The 22,976-nt window shown below is 43.8% G+C and overlaps 2 protein-coding genes across 3 annotated transcripts in view; both read left to right on the forward strand.

The window, feature by feature from the left end:
- Nucleotides 1–22,976, forward strand: part of LOC141106866 (uncharacterized) — a 129,453-nt gene that overhangs the window by 10,906 nt on the left and 95,571 nt on the right. Inside the window, 4 exon segments of the mRNA XM_073597793.1 lie at nt 3,614–3,633; nt 6,064–6,171; nt 20,279–20,402; nt 20,519–20,793. Of these exon segments, the coding sequence (XP_073453894.1) occupies nt 3,614–3,633; nt 6,064–6,171; nt 20,279–20,402; nt 20,519–20,793 (527 nt within the window).
- Nucleotides 4,939–13,242, forward strand: LOC141104783 (uncharacterized). 2 transcript variants are annotated; one of them, XM_073594528.1, is made up of 7 exons: nt 4,939–5,042; nt 6,064–6,236; nt 6,325–6,448; nt 6,565–6,845; nt 7,055–7,195; nt 7,309–7,450; nt 10,544–13,242. In XM_073594528.1, exons 3-7 carry the CDS (start codon nt 6,364–6,366, stop codon nt 12,007–12,009), a joined length of 2,115 nt encoding a protein of 704 aa, XP_073450629.1. In that variant the 5' UTR covers nt 4,939–5,042; nt 6,064–6,236; nt 6,325–6,363; the 3' UTR covers nt 12,010–13,242. The 2 variants fall into 2 exon arrangements, with proteins under 2 accessions (XP_073450629.1, XP_073450630.1); XM_073594529.1 differs by having other exon boundaries at nt 6,064–6,448.

A 22,976-nucleotide genomic window follows, 5' to 3' on the forward strand; every position in this document is an offset into this window, starting at 1 on the left:
GATCTTGCACAGGAGAGCGGCCTTGCCACCGTATATGTACTGTATACAGTTGGCAAGTGGTTATGATGGGATACAATGATTGCAACTCAGTGAGCCTCAGATTCTGCATGGGGCAGATAGGCCCAAGTAGTGTTCAGTGCACATCATAGTACATTGGGGGCATAGTGAAAATATTTGCGTTTTTAGGAGGTGATTTAATAGTTATATACTATATATAAGGATTAAATTATATTAATACAATTTCCACATGAAGCAGTACAAAGGTACTCCAATTTTTACACAGCTGGCACCATGTAAATTGTCCAATATGTGGGCAAATAACTAACAATTGTGACAGCAGGTGTGTAACAACACACATTAATGGTAATAAACCTACATGGAGCAACAAAGGAGCAACTGTTGACAATACAAGGACAATTTTTATCAATACATGGCAAGAAATGAGCAATACATAGGCAATAAAATGCAGGAATAATAATAACTGGAGCCCAGTCTGACTTATATTTTTGTGTTCTGCTGAGAAGTGTGTACTGTATATGGATCTAGCCTACTGGATGCAGAAACGATCACTGTAAAATATGCACTAACCAAAGGCATCCAATCAGAATTCCCAACCTTACACTGGTGGTAAGTGAAGTACCTTCTTACATATGTAGCACCCTCCTAGATAGATGCTAGGTTAAGTAAATTTAGTTCTTAGCTCCACTGTAATCAGTTGAGCTGCTTGTAGTGTGGTCTGTCCTGTGTCTCACTGATTGCAGGTTTGATTGCTTCCCCCTGTTTCTGAAGGATTCAGGAGAATAGTGAGCTGGGAGAGTCAAATCAGCAGCTAAACATTTATGCAGTCCCAGACAATCCCTGGGGAGCTTGCCCAGATGGTGGCTGGGAGGGAGCATAAATAGCTTGGGAAATAATTATTCAGTGTGGAAAAAAACAAAATGTGAGATATTACCACAAAAAAACAAAATAAAACTGTGTTGCGCTACAGTGATATTAAAAATACTGAAAAAAATTATAAATAAATAGTCCAGACAAATCAGTCTCTTTGACCATAATGGTCAAATGGCAAACTCCATGATTCAACTGTGGATAAGGTTATCCAATCCCTTTCACCAAGTGAACACGCCACCACCACAATAGGTTGGACTCAGAGAGCCTGAACCCTTTATTATGAAGGGTCAAACAGGCTTGATGAATATGTCCCAGTAGGGGTCATCAGCAGGAGATGTACAAAGGAACCATGTCAGGTACAGCCCCAGAGCATCCAGGGGAATCCACCCAAATGACGATTGTGTAGTCGGATCCAAATAAAACATAAAACGCTGGATAGTGTAAAACCTCTTAAGGGTTGCGTTTAATATAAAGTATGGCACTTACACGTATCCATATTAAAAACAGGATTGCATGATAAAAAAGGAAGGCAGCCGCCACAGAACATCCAAACATGTGAAATGCATGATAGCGTCCAGTTTCCTCAACAAAAGGACTTCTTCCGGGGCATGCCCTGGAAAAAGTCCTTTTGCTGACGAAACCGCTCGGACTGAGCTGTATGTTCCTGCTATCATGCATTTTACATGTTTGGATGTTCTGTGGCGGCTGCCTTCCTTTTTTATCATGCAATGCTGTTTTTACTATGGATATGTGTAAGAGCAATACCGGGACATATTCCTCAAGCCTGTTTAACCCTTCGTAATAAAGGGTCCAGGCTCTCTGGTAAGAGTCCAACCTATTGTGGTGGTGGCGTGTTCTCTTGGTGAAGGGATTGGATAAACGTATCCACAGTTGAATCATGGAGTTTGCCATTTGACCATTATGGTCCATTTGAGAGACTGATTTTTCTGGACTGTTTATTTATAATTGTTTTCAGTATTTTTAATATAAATCACTGTAGCGCAACACACTTTTATTTTGTGTATAAATAGCTTGAGGTCTGGACCAGATGGGTTTTTGTCCAGGAGGAGTGGATCCAAGCCTAAAGGGCTGCTGACCTTCTGGACAGTCCAGCTGTGCTTTCTGCTGCTCATCGAAAATCCCAGCTATGCTAGCTGGGGGACGATTCTTCTGAACTTTGCTAGAGCTGACTGAGGGACTTCTTTTTGGGATCTATTCTGAAGTATGTACAGGAGAGGTGTCTGGAATATATTGAAAGGAGGCATCCAATTATCCAGGGAGATTGAGTACGGAGAATGGTGTGTGAGATCCCAGTGACTGTGTGCTGCTGCTATCCCTCTGGAATTAGAGTCATTTCCTTAAACTGGACACTGTTCATGGTGTCCCAGTGTAGCTCATCCCATTATTTGCTGCTGCCAGGACTGTGCTCAGAATCTTTAAGTGGAAGATAGGTGTCCTTAGGTTACTACATAGCATTGCTGGAGTATCCCACAGTTACAGTACCCTGCACCCATTCAAGTTTTGCAGTAGAGCATACTCCTAAATTGACCATTGAGGCAAGAGAGTGACTGTTACTGTGCTTGGCTGCTTGTACATCTGCTGGGAGAGAACCTTGGAACCTAAGCAGCGGGCCCTTGAGAGGGTGAACGCAGCACATAGATGGTCACTGCAGAAGGACTTTCTTAAATCGTTGTTCATTAGAAAGAATGTTCTTTTCACTGGTAGTCAGTTGGGTTGAAACACACTTAGAGACAACGCAGAAGGAGGACTTGGCAAGAGAAGCTGCTGCTGACAGCGAGAAGTGAGCTGTCAGAAAATGTAGCATGAACATGGGGGAACCTTTCAATTTAGTGTAGCTTGCAGAGTGAGAGCTGTCGGAGAATGTAGTGTGGATGGTGGAGGAGAGCTGTTGGAGACTCTAGTGTGGATGTGGAGGAGATCTGTCGGAGAATGTAGTGTGGATGGTGGGAGGAGAGCTGTCAGAGAATGTAGTGTGAATGGTGGGGGAAGAGCTGTCAGAGAATGTAGTGTGGATGGTGGAGGAGAGCTGTCAGAGAAAGTAGTGTGGATGGTGGAGAGCTGTCAGAGAATGTAGCGTGAATGGTGGAGGAGAGCTGTCGGAGAATGTAGTGTGGATGGTGGAGAAGAGCTGTCACGGAATGTTGTTTGAGTGGTGGGATGAGAGCTGTCAGAGAATATAATGTGGATAGTGGACGAGAACTTATTGAAAATGTTGAGAGCTTATTGAAAATGTTGTGTGGGTAATGGGGTCTGAGAATTTAGAGAGAATTTGGTGTGGATAGTTACAGAATGTTGTGTAAATGTTGTGTTGAGTGCTGCCAGATGAAGTATTATGGACTATGGGAAGGGAGGTGCCAGAGAGCATAGTATGGACAGTGGAGGCAGGAGCTGCCCCAAAATGCAGCATTGCAGTGCAAAACCCCAGGAGAAGCTTAATCTGGGAAGAGCCACATGTGGAAACCTGTAGAAATGAAAGTCACAATCTCTCCTTGTAGCACTCGAGGATTATCATCATTTATTAAGCAGGGTGATCCATAACACTTTGCAGTTGTGTTTAATGTGTGAATTTGCCTGGAGAAATACTAAATAAATGAGTCCTATGTACATTATATTTGGTGATGGTACTAGCAAATAAAAATGTATCACTCTTTTCCTTTAACACGGCAACTATTTTTTTACATTCTCGCTTTGTTCCATAAAGACTCTGAAGGTCCTCGTGTGGTAGGTTGTTCCAGCATTCTAGAGGACTTTTCAGAAATTCATTGCAGACTTTGACTTACTTCATTCTGTAATCCCACACTGGCTTTATGATGGAGAGACCATGGTTATGTGGAGGGCATAACATCTGATGTGCCATGGATGGGAGTCCATATCTATTGAGAACAAGCTTAGGATTAGGATCTAGGTGGCTGTAATAGGCTGCATTGGAGGCACAGGACTCAGAGGTGACCCACAGAACTATCGGTTCAGTGAGGGTCAATGAGAGACACAGAAAGCTTGGGCCATAGACTGGCAGGTGTCAATCTCAAACCAGGTGAGAATACGGGATATGCATCAAAGCACATGAGGTGACATCGGAGACAGAGGATTTTTGGAGAAAACGGACAGGTACCTATGTATTCAGTGGAGGTGATAGCCCTAGGAAGGGCCAAGGTCTACAAAGCTGCCTGGTTTTCAACAAAGCACCACCAAGGGGAAATGGAGTGTTCTGCAAGATGGCTTTAGGGTTGCCGCCTTCTGGCTCACTCAGACAGCTTCTGGCAGGAAGCTCTAGTCCTAAGTATACAAGGGGAGCTGGAGTCTCTCGATGGACAGGAGTGAAAAAGTCTTTGGAGTCTCTTAGATTGGCAGTAGTGCCAGCAGAGCATTAACACTGGCAGCCATGTGCACAGAAGAAGACCCAGTGCTGGAGTGAGGAGCAGATGAGTTGTTGAGTCTGTTCCCTATGGAGAGTTCCTTGTGATTTCGGCCATGTGTTTGGTGTCAGTATATGTTAAAAAATAACATTTGAACGAACCCCTCCCTGATGGTCTTGTATAATGGATAATAATCTTCCTGTACATCTCAGCAGTAAACATGGCATCAATGTTGACCAAACTCTGTGGAAAATTGCAGCACCAACCCTGCAGGGAACTGCTAGTTTTCTTTACTGCCTCCGGTAGATCTTCATCCATGTACAATTTCCCAGCCTATCAGTGGAAAATTGCCTTCTAAAAGTCAAATATTTCCACTTTTCATTCCAAAGCATCTTCTGCTATTCTCTGTATTTGTGTTATTCTGCGTTTTTTGGCTTTGTTTTCACCTTGGAGGAATGGTGTTTTGGCTGGAGCTCTTTTTCATTTTCTTTATATTTCTTCATTTTTTTCAGTTTTATCCCAAGCGTAATATATACAACGAAATTAGAGAATACTGCAAGAAGTCCCTGCCAAAGTATTGGAAAACAAAGTAGGCTGCAGTTATTATATACTCCACAAGGTGGTGACCTCACTTATTGTCAGCTAAACCTACAGACAGGAAGTGATGTACACTGAAGATAGGAAGTGATGTCAGATATCAATAGGAAGTCACTGATTAGCCGTGAGTTGGGAGGAAATAGAGAGGAGACATTGCTGGAACTGGCAGCAGAGGAGGTAATAAGATCTTATTTTATATTTACACCCAGTAAGCCCCCGTCATGTCCGTCCTCTTCCTCCATAGTCACTGTGACGTCTGTCATGGTTTATAGACCATGTACATCGCAAATAAAAAAAAGCCATTTATTCAACTGTCCATCCAGAGCCTCTGGTTTATAGACCAGATACATCCTAAATATAGAGCAATTTATCCAACTGTCCATCCAGAGCCTCTGGTTTATAGACCAGATACATCCTAAATATAGAACCATTTATCCATCTGTCCATCCAGAGCCTCTGGTTTATAGACCAGATACATCCAAAATATAGAACCATTTATCCAACTGTCCATCCAGAGCCTCTGGTTTTTAGACACCATACATCCTAAATATAGAACCATTTGTAAAACTTTGTGTTTGTTGTTACCATCTAAGCTTTATGATGCAGAGTCCTAGGAAACCCATCAGAGAAGGGATGCCTCTTCTTCCATACTATCTACTGGTATGAGTCATGCTTCATAGAATAAAATGTTGAATGTAAAGAGAAAAATGATTTGTCCACCTGTAACCTTTTAAATATTGGTTTTGAATTGTATTAAAAAGAAAGAAGTGATTTTATGTAGGTCTTTATCCCTGCATGGTACCTTTAAATTCCAAGAGAAATGTGGGTTTAAATTTGGATTAGCATACACATGTGGAACTGGATAGACCTCCAATTGTTCCTATTCTCCATGTACAGTTTAGTTGCAGTGAGAGATACAAGTCCCGATGCATAGCCATATTTCAGTCTGGAGAAGATATCCCTAACTGTACTTAAATTAATTGGTGCTAAGGTAAAGGTCCAGCAAGGTGCAATTTATAAATGAGTCTATAAGATCTGTGGAGGAACTCTGTGCAGACATTATTCATCTCAGTACAGTCCAGATAATTCTCAGTTTATTATCCGTCTACAGAGAGGAGAGCCCTGTATTTATCAGGAGGAGGTGAGGAGGATTCTGGGAAGTCTGTAGTGATAATTGTTACTTTCTCTCTTTACACAGGATTATGAAGCAGTGAAGAAAATATCTGGTGACCCATTAACACCCAGCATCCGTCTTCCCAGGACATCACCCATCACAGTACCTCCACCTCACTGCCTGACAACAGAGGTAACCGGTGCCAGGAAGGTTCTAGAAGTCACCAACAAGATCACTGATCACTGCTGACAGGAGAGGTGAGCGGTGCCGGGAATTCTGGGACACATTATCCAGTAACAGACAAGGGATGTGTCTGGATGGTGACTGTATCATTGTGTGTGTCAGGTTCCTATAAGGTGTCAGGATGTCACTGTCTATTTCTCCATGGAGGAGTGGGAGTATTTAGAAGGACACAAGGATCTCTACAAGGACGTCATGATGGAGAATCAGCTGCCCCACACATCACCGGGTAAGGGGAGACATTATTGTAAAGGAGAGAGCAGTACGGAGGGTCCACGTAGATCCCCCATCATCTGATAAACGCATAGAAACAATGTATTCAGTCAGTGTGTGTGTTTCCTACAGATGGATCCAGTAATGGGAACCCACCAGAGAGATGTCCCCGTCCTCTGTATTCCCGGGATTCCACACAGGAAGATCACACCATCTCATATAACGTTAAAGAAGAGATAAAAAAGGAGTACTCTGAGGTTGATGTGATGGCGTTTTCAGAAAGACACAGAGATCCCTTTAGGGTTGTCAAGAGGGAGTCATCCAGTGACACAAACCTACCAGAGAGATGTCCCCGTCCTCTGTATTCCAGGGCTTCCACACAGGAGAATCACACCATTTGTCGCCATGATCAGGTAGATGAAAAGGTTCATTGAAAGCTACTTGTTCCTTGTTCCTACTCTCCTCCCTTTACTCCATGTAGACAGGAGCTACCTCACCAAGGTCAGGTAGATGGGACTGAGCAACTGGAAATTGAAAGAGTATCTAAACTCTATGAGATGACATACTTCTATGTAATCTCTTGCTCTTTTGAAAATTCTACTCTGTAATCCTTGGGGTTTAGGGTGAAGAACGGAAAGACATAAAAGCTGAGGAAGAAGAAGAGACATCAGTGAGTGGAGATGAGCAGTCTATGGAGGATGATGGTCCTCTGTATTCCTGGAATTCCAGAAAGGAAGAGCACAAGTTTTCACACATTGATCAGGTTTGATGGGACTGAGCCATAGAACTCCAAAAGTAATTATTATCATTGTGATATTTGTACAGTACATTGCTTGTTGTTTTATCCAGATGTATTCCATAATCTTTGGTCTTTAGGGTGAAGAACTAAAAGACATCAAAGTTGAGGTTAAGAAGGAAGAAGAAGAGACGTTGGTGAGTGGGGATCAGCAGTCTATAGAGGAGGGGGAGATGATTATGAAAAGTAAACAGGAGGAATCTTCTCTACATATGGACCCAAGTAAGTAATAAACACTAAATTCGGAAATAGATCATATTTTAATTTTACATCTATGAGTGCAAAGTATTTATTTACATTGTTGCAGGGGTTGAAATATATAATATGTCCAATATTCCCTTAATTTTCTGCTAAGCTATTGACGTCCATAAACCAGCTTTACTAATGAATGGAAGTGAGACCTGAAATGGCAACTTTACGATGTGTAATTAGAGATCTCTGAGGCTTTATAGTTTAACCAGTGTGTATTTCACTTGAACCCTTTAGCAGTACTTGGTTTATTAGGTTTTATAACCTAGGCCTGTGTAAACATACTGTGATGGGGTGTTTTATAGGCCTCATTAGCAGGTCACTGGGGGGGGTCAAACAATTTCATATGGGTACAGTGTTGCATGTCCACGTAATTGTCATTCAAAGTGTGAGAGCGCTGAAAACTGAAAATTGGCCTGGGCAGGAAGGGGGTGAAAGTGCGTATTAAGGTGGTTAACCACTTCCGGACCACCACACGCAGATGTACATCCTTACTTTGAAGGGGGATATCGTTATTATGGCAGTAGCTAGTTGTCATAACCCCGGTATTCTCTTGTTCGGCTGGCGGTCCGGTTTCCGATAATAGTGGTCTCTGCAGTGGATTCGCTGTGAGATCACTTTTATCGATGGCTTGGAGAGGGCCCTCTTTTCCCGCCGCGCTCTGGTGCCCTCCGCCGCTTACCGAAGCCGTCGGCAGCGGAGGTGATCAGATTTTCACCCTTGCTGGGCACGATAACAATGCAGGGCTGGAAGTGACATCATAACGTCACTTCCGCCCATAGCTCTTAAAGGGCCTTTTTTTTTTTAAATGACATTTTTTTTTTTAATTGCATTTAAGTGTAAATATGAGGTCTTTTTGATCCCAGATCTCATATTTAAGAGGTCCTGTCATGCTTTTTTTCTATTACAAGGAATGTTTTCATTCAAGGTAAAATAAATAAGAAAAAAAATTTTTTTTAAACGCAACCCGTCCCCTCGAGCTCACACGCAGAAGCGAACGCATACGTGAGTAGCGCCTGCATATGAAAACTGTTCAAACCACACATGTCAGGTATCTCCGCGATCGGTAGAGCGTGAGCAATAATTCTAGCCCTAGATCAACTCTGTAACTTAGAACATGCAACCTGTAGAATTTTTTTTAAACGTCGCCTATGGAGATTTTTAAGGGTAAACGTTTGTCGCCATTGCACGAGCGGGCGCAATTTTGAAGCGTGACTTGTTGGGTATCAATTTCCTCGGCGTAACATTATCTTTCACAATATAAAAAAAAAAAATGGGCTAACTTTACTGTTGTCTTATTTTTTAATTCAAAAAAGTGTATTTTTCCTCAAAAAAAGAGCGCTTGTAAGACCGCTGCGCAAATACGGTGTGACAGAAAGTATTGCAACGACCGCCATTTTATTTCCTAGGGTGTTAGAAAAAAAAATGTATAATGTTTGGTGGTTGTAAGTAATTTTCTAACAAAAAAAACTGTTTTTAACCACTTAAGCCCTGGACCATTTGGCTGGCCAAAGACCAGAGCACTTTTTGCGCTTCGGCACTGCGTCGCTTTAACTGATAATTGCGACGTGACTCCCAAACAAAATTGACGTCCTTTTTTTCCCACAAATAGAGCTTTCTTTTGGTGATATTTGTTCACCTCGGCGGTTTTTATTTTTTGCACTATAAACAAAAAATTAGCGACACTTTTGAACAAAAAATCCTTTATTTTTTACTTTTTTGCTATAATAAATATCCCCAAAATATATATAAAAAAAACCGTTTTTTTCCCTCAGTTTAGGCTGATACGTATTCTTCTACATATTTTTGGTAAAAAAATCGCAATAAGCATTTATTGATTGGTTTGCGCAAAAGTTATAGCGTCTACAAATTAGGAGATAGTTTTATGACATTTTTATTATTAATTATTTTATTAATTTTTCTTTTATTAGTAATGGCGGCGATCTGCGATTTATTTATTTATTTTTATTGTGACTGTGACATTATGGTGGACACTTCGGACACTTTTGACACTATTTTGGGACCATTGTCATTTATACAGCGATCAGTGCTATAAAAATGCACTGATTACTGTGTAAATGTGACTGGCAGTGAAGGGGTTAACCACTAGGGGGCGATGAAGGGGTTAAGTGTGTCCTAGGGAGTGATTCTAACTGTGTGGGGGAGGGGCTATGTGTGACACGACACTGATCACCGCTCTCGATTACAGGGAGCTGTGATCAGTGTCAGTGTCACTAGGCAGAACGGGAAAATGCTTGTTTACATCAGCATTTCCCCGTTCTTCCTCTCCGTGAGACGATCGCGGGTATGCCCACGGACATCGAGTCTGCAGGACCTGCGATCACACTCATGGAGCTCGAGGCAGGTGCACGCCCGCAAGCTGCTTCCTAAAGGGCAAGGTACAGGTACGTTAATATGCCTGTACGTGCCCTTCTGCCGCCGTATATCGGTGTGAGCCGGTCGGCAAGCGGTTAACTTGTAAACAACACATCTGAAAAAGAGGCCCGGTCCTTAAGAGTCCTTTCACACTGGGGAGGGGGCGGGCGTCGGCGGTACAACGCCGCTATTATTAGCGGGGTTTTACCGTCGGTATTCGGCCGCTAGCGGAGCGGTTTTACCCCCCGCTAGTGGCCGAGAAAGGGTTAAATACCACCACAAAGCGCCTCTGCAGAGGCGCTTTGCCGGCAGTATAGCCGCGCCGTCCCATTGATTTCAATGGGCAGGAGCGGTAAAGGAGCGGTATACACTCCGCTCCTTCACCACACCAAGATGCTGCTGGCAGGACTTTTTTTCCCATCCTGCCAGCGCATCGCTCCAGTGTGAAAGCCCTCGGGGCTCTCACACTGGAATGAAAGCAGCGGCACTTTCGGGTCGTTTGCGGGCGCTATTATTAGCGCAATAGCACCTGCAAACCACCCCAGTATGAAAGGATTCTAAGTGGTTAATGTACCCAGTTTTATTCCAGAGTTCTGGCAAACTGTTGAGTCTTGTATGGTCATATATGTCTCCTCATTGTAAGGCATAAAGAATTCTTATAACCATTATCTAAAAATTGTCTCCCAACAGATGAGCGCTATGTCTGGAATACCTCTGAGGGACATCTTATTTTATCTAAAGCTTATAATGCAGAAGATAGTACGATCGTTTTTGAAGGAATAAATCCCATTACTCAAAATATACATCACAGAACCTACCATTTTGAGCGATCGATGGATTACTCCAATCCTGAGGAGTCTCCCGGTGTTACTCCAGATATACATCTGAAATCTCACAATACCGATAGATCAGCAGATCCACCTAACTCCAAGAAATCATCTGATGATTCACATACTGTTACTCCAGATATACTTCTGAGATCCCACAGTACCGATACATCAGCGGATCCATCCAATCCCAAGGAATCTTCTTTAAGCCATGAAGGAGTTCACACAGGAAAGCGTTCGCTGTCATGTCCGGTGTGCGGGAAATCTTTCATCAAAAATAAAAACCTTCTTCGACACCAGGAAAGTCACAAAGAGGAGCATTCCTATTCATGTTCAGAGTGTGGAAAATGTTTCAACGACAAAGCAGGCCTTCTTAGACACCAGAGAACTCACACGGGTGAGCGTCCTTTTTCGTGCCCGGAGTGTGGGAAAGCTTTCAATAGGAAAGAACACCTTATCACACACCAGAGGTATCACACAGGCGAACGCCCTTTTTCATGTTCAGAGTGTGGGAAAGGTTTTATTAGAAAAGATCACCTTGTGACACACCTGAGATATCACACAGATGAGCGTCCCTTTTCATGCGAAGTTTGTGGGAAAAGTTTCACTGAGAAACCGGTACTTCTTAGGCACCAGAAAATTCACACGGGGAAGGGTCTTTTTTCATGTTCAGAGTGCGGGAAATGTTTCATTCAGAAAGGAGGGCTTCTTAAACACCAGAGAACGCACACAGGTGAGCGTCCCTATTCGTGCTCAGAGTGCGGGAAACGTTTCACTGAGATAGGAGGCCTTCTTAGGCACCAGAAAACGCACACAGGCGACAGACCTCATTCATGCCCAGATTGTGGGAAACGTTTCATTCGGAAAGGAGATCTTCTTCTACATCAGAAAAGCCACCACGAAGGCGAGCGCCCTTTTTCTTGTCCAGAGTGCGGGAAAAGTTACATTGAGAAAAGAAGCCTTCTTGCACACCAGAAAATTCACACCGGTGAACTTCCTTATTCATGTTCGGAGTGCGTGAAATGTTTCACTGAGCTAAAAAGCTTTCGCAGACACCAGAAGATTCACACTGGCGAGTGTCCTTATTCCTGCTCGGAGTGCGGGAAACGTTTCTCTATGAAAAAGGACTTAAATCGACACCAGAAAGTCCATAGTGGTGAGCGTCCTTTTTCATGTTCAGAGTGCGGGAAATGTTTCACCATGAGACAACACCTTCTTAGACACCAGAGAACTCACACAAGTGAGCGTCCTTTTTCATGCTCAGAGTGCGGGAAATGTTTTACCAACAAAGGAAACTTTCTCAGACACCAGAGGATTCACACAGGCTAATCCTCTTTTCCATGTTCAGACTGTGGGGAACATTCTGTTGACAACGATATAGTGACATTTAACTGATGAATGCTTAAGAAAATGACCGGTGAAGTCCATTGAGTTTGGTCTCCTGTTGCCTTTTTCTATGACGGGTAGTACTGGCAAGGGACGGAGCCCATCCATTCTGGCTCTGAGCTATGGCTCAAGGGAGAAGAAAGAAATGATCCCTGATGCCGCACAGCCGTGCAGTCCTATGATGGTGGTGAGAGTGACAACCTCAGCCTGGACTCATACCAGGCCACGCCCCTAATGTGTTTTGCTCCGCCCCTAGAGCTTAATCATGAGGATTAAGCTCAGAAGGGGGCGGAGCGAACATGCATCGGGAGTGTGGCCAGGTAGGAGTCCAGGATACATGGATGTGCGGCATCAGGGATCATTTCTTTCTTCTTACCTATATTGGGGTGTCCCGATTTCTTCTTTTCTGTTCTCCATAATACAAAAAAAAAAATTCAGCAGGAAAAGTGTGACCTTATGGCACACAGACCCAGGAACTACAGTAAGTACTGTATATTTGGGTAACTTTTGTAACTCCATGATCCTATGATTAGCTTGATGAGGATAGACACAATTGATATTGAAGAGTATTGGGGGCATGATCCAACGATTATCTTAATGAGGATAGACAAAAATGGTGATGGAGGATTGGGGGGCATGATCCAACGATTATCTTGATGAGGTTAGACTAAAATGGTGATGGAATATCGGGGGCATAATCCTACGATTATCTTGATGAGGATAGACAAAAATGGTGATGAAGAGTATTGGGGGCATGATCCAATGATTATCTTGATGTCGATAGACCCAAATGGTGATGGAGAGTATTGGGGGCATGATCCTTCAAAAATCTTGGTGAGGATAGACTGAAATGGTGCTGCAGAGCATTGGGGCATAATCCTTTGATTATCTTGGTGAGGATAGACCTAAATGGTGCTGCAGAGTGTTGGGGCACGATCCTATGATTATCTTGGTGAGGATAGACTTGAATGGTGCTGCAGAGTATTGGGGGGACATAGAAAATATTCCGGAGTTTTTCAGGTTGTGTCCTAATAGTTATGGGCCTGCCTTGACTAAATTACCGTATATACTCGAGTAAAAGCCGAGTTTTTCAGCACATTTTTTAGGCTGAAAACTCCCCCTTGGCTTATACTCGAGTGAGGGTGCAGCCTCACTGTGCCCATCTGCAGCTGTACCTTTGATAACCAAAACAACGGGTGTCTCCCGCTGTGTCATGCAGTCTGTTCGGCGGCCAACACTGTCCACTGTATCAGTGCTTTGTTACAGTGGATGGCCGCCAAACAGACTGAACGACACAACGGGAGCCACCCGCTGTTTTGGTTATCAAAGGTACAGCTGCAGATGGGCACAGTGAGGCTGCAGATGGGCATTGTTTACTCAGTAGCTGCTGCATTTCCCACCCTAGGCTTATACTCGAGTCAATAATAATTCCCAGTTTTTTGTGGTAAAATTAGGTGCCTCGGCTTATATTCGGGTCGGCCTATACTCGAGTATATACGGTATAATAGTATCTCACATAGACAACACACTCATCCAAATGCCCCCTAATGCCCTGTATACACGATCGGACATTGATCGGACATTCCGACAACAAAATCCATGGATTTTTTCCGACGGATGTTGGCTCAAACTTGTCTTGCATACGCACGGTCGCACAAAGTTGTCGGAAAATCCGATCGTTCTGAACGCGGTGACATAAAACACATACGTTGGGACTATAAACAGGGCAGTAGCCAATAGCTTTCGTCTCTTAATTTATTCTGAGCATGCGTGGCACTTTGTTTGTCGGAATTGTCCACACACGGTCGGAATTTACGGGAACGGATTTTGTTGTCGGAAAATGTTATATCCTGCTCTCAAACTTTGTGTGTTGGAAATTCCGATGGGAAAAGTCCGATGGAGGCCACACACGGTCAGAATTTCCGACAACAATCCAATCGCACATATTCCGTCGCAAAGTTCGACCGTGTGTACAGGGCATAAGTGTTTAACTGCCGTAATTCAAAAAACAAATCTGGCAATACGTAAAAAGCAAACGTTAACTGTGACAACAGGTGAGAAAAGGTGAGAAACATTTGGCAGTCATGACAATACGTGGGGCAACAAATGAGCAAGTGTGACAATACAAAGGTCAACAAATGAGCAACCATGAAAATACAAGGACAGCCATACCAATATGTGGGCAACAATAATGACCTCGGGCGTGTTCTGATCCTAGTCCAAGCCCACCTGACTGATCCTGCCAGGAAACTGTCACCTGTACGGGGCCAATCACAAGGGGCATCAATATTTGCAACTGCGAGCCGGGGAATGCCTTGGTCGGTTATGCTTGGCCCAGTACTTTGCCAGCTTCCTGGTGGGGATCGCCCAGGTGAGTTCGGAATAGGATCAGAACACTCCTGGAGCTCATCCCTGGTGGGCAACAAAGAAGCAATGGCAAAACATACTGTAGCTAAGACAAAAACAGGATCATCCAATCCAAACAGGACTTTTCCTTCATTAATAGACCTTTTCATAAATTGTTATTGGCTGTTGCATTTTATTGTTATATGTTTGATTTACAAAAAAAAAGTCATTGGTCTACACCAGGGGTCTCCAAAATTTCTAAACAAAGGGACGGTTTACTGTCCTTCAGACTTCAGGGGGGCAGACTGTGGCCATTGGATATAGAATGGGCCCTGACATCAGTGGGAAAAAAAATGCCTCATTGTTTGTTTCAGTGGGAGCAATTGTGCCCAATTATTGTTGTCAGTGGGAGGAATTGTACCCCATCACTGGTTTCATTAGGACCCATTGTTTATGTCATTGGGGGGGAATTATGCCCCATTGTTGGCATCAGTGGATGAAATAGTGCCCCAAGGTCACAGCCTGGAGACCACTGGTCCAAACATGGATAATTATTATTAAAGTTAATGTGTTTTTTTTTAAGAAAGTTATACAAGATTTGAATTATATTAAAGTTATATTAAAGTTCCATGTTATTTTATATTTGTTATTCTAATTTACACTTTACAAGGCTTTACACTTTACAATATTCTGGTCTAAATCCCCTTTTACTGTATGTTACAAATGACTATAATTCTTAAATGATTGGAACGTGCCCAGTTCAAAAAGAATCGTCTATTGGCGTTTTTATTGGAGAGACATAGAGTCCAGAAGGTCCAGTTCCACACGTGTGTCAGCTTATAGTCCGAAGATACATGAAGCCACTACTCATGGAATATTCTAATAATGATCTGATGATTGACAGTGCTTTATTGCTGTGTTCCTTCATAAGTGGGACCATGGAGAATGAACGTAGCCAACCATTAAGAGAAAGTCAGATCACAGCGGCAAAAGAAATTTGGAGACTTGAGACCAATAGAAGGGACTTTTTTGAGTGAGGCCCTGTTCACACCTGAGCGTTCTGTCGCCTGGAGCAAAATGCCTTATGCTCAAAAAAGTACAAAAAGCTTCTTTTTGGCAGATGACAACCGTTTTTGGCTCCATAGACTTCAATGGAAACGCCTGACTTGAGCAGAAAAGCGCCTGTAAAACGTTTAGATAGCAGCACTCCACACCTAATTTCCTCTCCCTCTCCTCCCCCTAGTGCTTTCTATTGGCTAAACAAAAACACCTGAAGCTGGAAAACGCTTTTAGAAGCTTGTAAAAAGCTGCAAAAAAAGGCTTAAAAAATACGCCCAAAAACGATACACTCAGGTGTGAATGCAGCCTTAACAATACATACTTGGATAGATTTTATTTCTTATTTTTACACCAGCGTTTAGTGTCACTTTAAGTGCTCTCCCTTAAAGTATACCTGAATGCAAAACTTTTTCTTTTAGTTTTAGATTAGATAGGGATTCGGACACCTGTCAGGTTTTTAATACTGTCTTGTGTCCCCACCAGGGAAATTCACCTTATTGGTCCCGGTGAACTTTATTACCAAAGTGAAAGTGAAACAAAGAGTGTTTCACTTTGTAACCAGCAGTGACAACAAACTGAAAGCCCAGTGGAGAAATGATCAGTGTTACTGATAGCTAGTATGGGCACATTTAAAGAAGTATGGAGGGTAAAGAGACACATGCAGGTTCACTGACAAAACAGGATAATTGGGCCTTATGTAGGTGGAAGTGACTGAATTAACAGGGACTGCAGAAATCAGTAAAAATGGGAGCCTTATACAATATCGCCAGCTAAAATAACCTCAGAAGCACTCACCCATTGCTGTTCGATTTTATGTCCCGGCTATGGTAGGAAAGGAAAACACAGCTATCTCTGGGGGTGACAGTATTGCAAGTGTTGGCCACTGTGTAGGCATGTTGTGTGGGTCCTTCTATGTATGTGGACTCTCTTCAGTGGAAGCTGTATCCCTCCTGACCATTGCTCACCTGATGTGCTGAGAGCCCAGTCCTTGCATCACAGTGCGCTAAGATTAAATTTGGGTGTGGACTCCTCACTGCTTCTCTCCCCAACATCTTTTGGCTAGGGGGGAGCCTTGTAGAATATTTAGCTGGAATCTCTGACTTCTTTCAAAAATCTCTCCCTGAGGTCTGACCGAGCCCAGTGATTTCCTGAGGTAATCTCTCCTCTGAGGTTTGATCAGGCTGTGTGATCTCCTGAGGTAATCTCTCCCCCCTGAGGTCTGACCGTGCTCTGTGATCAACTGAGGTAATCCCCCCCCCCACCCCCCGAAGTCTGACCAAGCTGTGTAATCTTCTGAGGTAATCTGTTTCCCTGAGGTCTGAGCAGGCTCTGTGATCTTCTGAGGTAATCTCTCATACTGAGGTCTGAGCAGGCAGTGTGATCTCCTGAGGTAATCTCTCCCCTTGAGGTCTGAGCAGGCTCTGTGTTCTCCTGAGGTAATCTCTCTTCCTGAGGTTTGAGAAGGCTGTGTGATCTCCTGAGGTAATCTCTCCTCTGATGTCTGACCAAGCTGTGTTTCCTGAGGTAATCTGTTCCCCTGAGCAGGCTGTGTGATTTCATGAGGTAATCTCTCCTCTGAGGTCTGACCAAGTTGTGTTTCCTGAGGTAATCTGTTCCCCTGAGCAGGCTGTGTGATTTCATGAGGTAATCTCTCCTCTGAGGTCTGACCAAGCTCTGTGATCTTCTGAGGTGATCTGCCCCTGAGGTCTGAGCAGGCTGTGTAATCTCCTTAGGTAATCTGTTTCCCTGAGGTCTGAGCAGGCTCTGTGATTTTCTGAGGTAATCTCTCATCCTGAGGTCTGAGCAGGCAGTGTGATCTCCTGAGGTAATCTCTCCCCTTGAGGTCTGAGCAGGCTCTGTGATCTCCTGAGGTAATCGCTCCTCCTGAGGACTGAGAAGGCTGTGTGATCTCCTGAGGTAATCTCTCCTCTGATGTTTGAGCAAGCTCTGTGATCTCCAGATTTAATCTCTCCCCTTAAGGTCTGACCAAGCTGTGTAATCTCCTGAGGTAATCTGTTTCCCTGAGGTCTGAGCAGGCTCTGTGATCTTCTGAGGTAATCTCTCATACTGAGGTCTGAGCAGGCAGTGTGATCTCCTGAGGTAATCTCTCCCCTTGAGGTCTGAGCAGGCTCTGTGATCTTCTGAGGTAATCTCTCATCCTGAGGTCTAGGCAGGCAGTGTGATCTCCTGAGGTAATCTCTCCCCTTGAGGTCTGACAAAGCTGTGTAATCTCCTGAGGCAATCTGTTTACCTGAGATCTGAGCAGGCTCTGTGATCTTTTGAGGTAATCTCTCATCCTGAGGTCTGAGCAAGCTCTGTGATCTCCAGAGTTAATTTCTCCCCTTAAGGTCTGACCAAGCTGTGTCTCCTGAGGTAATCTGTTACCCTGAGCAGACTGTGTGATTTCATGAGGTAATTTTTCCTCTGAGGTCTGGCCAAGCTCTGTGATCTCCAGAGGTAATCTGCCCCCGAGGTCTGAGCAGGCTGTGTGATTTCATGAGGTAATCTCTCCCCCTGAGGCCCCATTTACACTTTGGTGTAGCGGAAACAAGGGCAGAAACAAGCATTTCTGCTTGTGTTTCCGCAAACATGCAAAAAATTTGTTAAAGTGCATGATGCACTTGCAGTGCCATTATTTTTTTAATGGCACCCCAAATACAGGTAGCAGTCACGCCTTTTGCCACACATTTTCCAACTGACGAAATGAGGGGAAAAGCGTGCAGTGCAACCGTCCAAAATTTGCTACATGAGCTTCTATAACACATTTTTGGAGCAGAGGGAGGCCCAATCAAATGAATGGTGCTGCAATAAAAACACGTTAAAAAAAAAAGTGTGGATGGAGCCATTACACATAGCTCATTCCCATCTCAAAATGTTGGAAGGTATGCCATTACATATAAAGCTCTATGGCGATAAACAGGAAGACGGTGCCGTGTCATACCTGGGAAAATTGAGTTATGGAGCTGGGGCTTCAAAAAGATCAAATTATTGTTTTTCATATATTTTTTTTCATTGATTCAGTTTTTACTGATTTATAATATTTGTAATAATACACGCAAAACTCATGTGAGAAGGAAGCAGCAGAGAGGAAAAAACAAATGAAACATAAGGTATAATGCAGTTGGCAAAATCACAACTAGGTGGCGATCTCACTTATTGTGAATAGACAACACAGACAGGAAGTGATGTAAGGTAAAGACAGGAAGTGATGTAAAGACAGGAAGTGATGTAAGGTAAAGATAGGACACTATAAAACATAGAAAAGAAGTTCTTAGTCTGATGAGAGTCGGGAGGAAGTAGAGTGGAGACATTGCTGGAACAGGCAGTGGAGAAGGTAATAAGTTATTTTAAATTTACCCCCTCATCTCCGTCCTCTTCCTCCATAGTCATTGTGACTTACAGTATTTTATCTCCAGCAGATGCTGTTGCCGGCACTTATCTTTGTATAGTTATTAAAAGAAACCCTCGGAAAGAAATAAAAACATAGATTGCTGTACCCTAGTTCCATCCCTGCCACTGCGTCCAGAAGATAAACCCACTACCCCCATCCCATTGGGCCATTGATGTACACAACCATCTCCACTCCAGGTCCATTCAGACCTCGGATGATCACAACTCCCTGCAGGCAGATGTAAGGAGTTCTTCTACCCCAGACTTCCCATACCAGGAGATGTGAAATGTTATATGACCCCTGCATGTCGCAAGTAAATTCTGGAACAGAGACCTCTATGAATCTTGCAGAAGGGCACTTTGACCATCTGAGGGATGGTGGGCATGGATGGTGAGTCTCATTACTCAAATACACGAGATGAGGATTGAGATCAGTAAGCATACCAGGACCAGGTCCCTCTCATCCACATCACTCTCCAGTAAGAATGCATCCTTCCCCAGTCACCTCACCCCGCGTCACAGATTATCCATCTAACCCCCCTGACCATGCTAATGCATCTCTGTCCGACCAACTTGCCCCCAGTTCATAACATGTCTTTCCCCAGCTACTTCACCCTCACCTAAAGACACGTCTCTTCACAGCCAATTCATCCCAATCACATGCTCACTAATTATTCCCCCACTATTCAGTCTCGGGTCACTCAAGAAGACACACGGCCACGCAATAATGTTGGACAAGAAGCAGTTCAACCCTAAACTGCAGAAGGGTTTTTTTTACAGTTAGAGCGGTAAGGATGTGGAACTCCCTTTCACAATTGGTGGTTTCAGCGTGCAATGCCACTAATTTAAGAAGACTCTTAGATGGGCATCTTATTAAACACTACAGTATATACAGGAATATAGGAAGTGGACATAATACACACACCCACACCTAGGTTCAACTGGATGGACTAGTGTCTTTATTCAACCTTACCAACTATGTCACACTAAGCCACCTCATTCCCTGACTAGCAGTGTCACTGCATCCCTCCCACCTACCTCATCCTTTGGTCTTGGCACATTTCTCCTCTTGTTACCTTGCCCACTCCCCCTTCAGGATTCGGGACACTTAGCAACTATACATCTGTCTACACAAATCTCTACATGGAGATTATCTATCTGCTGACTAGAGAAGAGAGGAGGATTATGGGAGGGTCACATGACATTATTCTCATCTCTGAACATAAAGTGTATCTAAGCCAAAAGTTTCCTTCTTTTTTTGGACAGAGCTGAGACTGGTTAAAATCTTTTAAGCATATATATATATTTATTTGTTGCTATCGGTCTCCCATTGGTAAGACTTCACTTCCTGTAATGCAGACCTAACAGGGGTAATCTCTTTAAATCTCTTTATCACATTTATCATTGTGTGTGTCAGGTTCCTATAAGGTGTCAGGATGTCACTGTCTATTTCTCCATGGAGGAGTGGGAGTATTTAGAAGGACACAAGGATCTCTACAAGGACATCATGATGGAGAATCAGCCGCCCCTCACATCACCGGGTAAGAGGAGACTTTATTGTAAAGGAGAGAGCAGTACGGAGGGTCAACCTAGATCCCCCATCATCTGATAAACACATAGAAACAATGTATTCAGTCAGTGTGTGTGTTTCCTACAGATGGATCCAGTATTGGGAACCCACCAGAGAGATGTCTCTGTCCTATGTATTCCTGGGATTCCACACAGGAAGATCACAACATCTCCTGTAAAGTTAAAGAAGAGATAAAAAAGGAGGATGATGAGGTTGATGTGATGGAGTTTTCAGGAAGACACAGAGATCCCTTTAAGAATGTCAAGAGGGAGCCATTCAGTGACACAAACCCACCAGAGAGATGTCCACAGTATCCCCAGGCTTACACACAGGAGGATCGCACCATTTGTCACCATGATCAGGTAGATAAAAAAGATAATGAGAAACAACGTGTTCCTTCTCTCCTCCCTCTATTCCAGGTGGAGAGGAGCTACTTGTTCATTATTCTACCCAGTGCCCCCTGGTGAAGTCTCTAAGCCAGTGCCCCCTGGGGAAGTCTCTAAGCCAGGAACAGGGCTATTCTGGAGTCTGGTAAAGGTTTTGGGGGAGAGTCTTTTGCATATCAAGCTAATGTATTTCTTTTTACCTAAGTGGATTGTTTTGTAAAATGTATTGAATGAAAATAGTCTTCAGAAAAGCACATACAAAGTTTTTTTTTAAAGTGTAAGGATCACAATTGCCCAATGGTGACTTTGACAGAAGGGTTACATTTTTTTGTATACTGTATAAAGTGCTGCATTGTGTGTCAGTGTAATTAGGGTTTAGTGGCACCCAGGGTTCATATTAGGAGAAAACGAATCTTTCAGTTTTCTCCACAATTGGCAAATCCTGATATAAAGCCTGGAGGCTTTGTAGAGTATAGGGTGGGATGAAGCCTCCAACCATGGGTCCATGTTTTGATATTCACCAGCACCTGTTGATTGTGCAGCTGTGCACAGGTCCTTTGATATTGAAACTGACTGTAGTTGAGAGATCCACCCTTCCAAGGTGACCATTGTGCTTCTATGGGGCAAAAGGTACATGGACATGTGTGTCTGTCTGCACTGGCCAGGCTGACACCTGGAGCTTTGGATGCAGGAGCAGCATATAAACAATGCTGTTATCACTTATCTGGTTTGGAGGCCAAAGGTGAGAGGGCTTCCCTAGCGGCTAAGCTCCAGGCACCCCTGATGTTGGGAACAGGAGGTGCTAGCATAAAAAGAATCATGGGTCACCTGCTGGAACTACTTGCAAGGATGTTCTGACTAGACTTCTGTCAGGTGAGACGTCCATGTATACAGCTGAGACACTAAAGCAGTAGCTGCAAACAGGTGGCACCTGTAGTATGTAGCAGGTCTCAGGCAGGGTAGAGGTGACAGCAGTAGCCAGTTTAGAGCCGAGGTCAGGTACCAGGAGTGGACGTATATAAGCGTGGTCAGTAAATAGCCAGAGCCATACACAGGAGAGCAGAGTAAGCCAATTTGTTAAACAAGCCCGGGTCAAAACCAGGAGGCAAGCAGAAGACAGGTCCAGGAGTAATCCACAGATACAAGATTCACAGGAACAGCTTACTAGAGAACGGAAGATCAACCAGCGATTACTGAAGGCAGCTAACTCCCTTATAAAGGCCGATCCAGACTGAAAGCGTCCCGGCCATGCCAGCACATCTCCGTGCACCAGTGTGCATTCATGCACATCCGTACACATCCACTATGCATCAGCGTGAATTCCTGGACTGAGAGACCACATTAGGCTGCGAGTCGGTGTATCCGACTTAATAGTCAGAATTATTATTTTAACAGGATTTATATAGCGCCAACAGTTTGCTCAATGTAAAGGGGGACACTACACCAACAGTACAATTCAAAACAAGAGGGTTAGAGGAGCCCTGCACGGTTTAGGAGATATCCCCTGTATTTGCATGTGCCGACGTCATCGGCACATGCGCACTGACACAAACTGAAGCAAGGGCACGTATGTGCCCTTGCTTCAGTGAGTGTGCCGTTACCGCGCACATGCATGGAAGTGTCGTCATTGCGGCTACGCCCAATCACAGCACTGGACCCACGATACCCGGAAGTAACCCCCGGGAGTCATATGCCGGCCGGTGCTGTGTACGGGCACCGCAGCGAGGGCTTCCATCTCAGTATTACATAATGAGCTAGTATGCTATGCATACTAGCTCATTATGCCTTTGTCTTGAAGGTGTTAGTTTTTTTTTTTTTTAAGTGGGTTTACAACCACTTTAAGTATTAACAGGAGGTGATGAGAGCAGTAGAAGAGGGTAGAAGTGATGGTGATATGTACAAATTTTGGGGTGGAGAAGAGGGGAAAAGAAGTGAGAATTTAAAAACAGAGGATACTAGTATGAGAAGGCAGAGTAGAGAGGGCTAAAATGAAAGGGTAGTGGGGATAGGATTAAAAATGCTGTATTTGCTCTTTGAAAGCTCCATAATGCCGACACCCCTGTGTGGGAATCCTATCTGTTCAATAAACAGGGGCGGAAAGCCCTTAACAGGAAGTTTGGCAAGTTGACCATGTCCCTAAAGACCCTTGACACTTAATA

This window comes from Aquarana catesbeiana, linkage group LG08 (assembly GCF_042186555.1).
Source record: "Aquarana catesbeiana isolate 2022-GZ linkage group LG08, ASM4218655v1, whole genome shotgun sequence".
In the NCBI taxonomy this organism is placed as follows: domain Eukaryota; kingdom Metazoa; phylum Chordata; class Amphibia; order Anura; family Ranidae; genus Aquarana; species Aquarana catesbeiana.

Bases quoted from the DNA above. Each gene is read 5' to 3' on its own strand.
- LOC141104783 (XM_073594529.1), top strand. From the start codon at position 6,364: ATGGAGGAGTGGGAGTATTTAGAAGGACACAAGGATCTCTACAAGGAC. The intron at 6,846-7,054 runs GTAGATGAAAAG...CTTGGGGTTTAG, and splicing joins CCATTTGTCGCCATGATCAG to GGTGAAGAACGGAAAGACAT. The intron at 7,451-10,543 runs GTAAGTAATAAA...GTCTCCCAACAG, and splicing joins TTCTCTACATATGGACCCAA to ATGAGCGCTATGTCTGGAAT.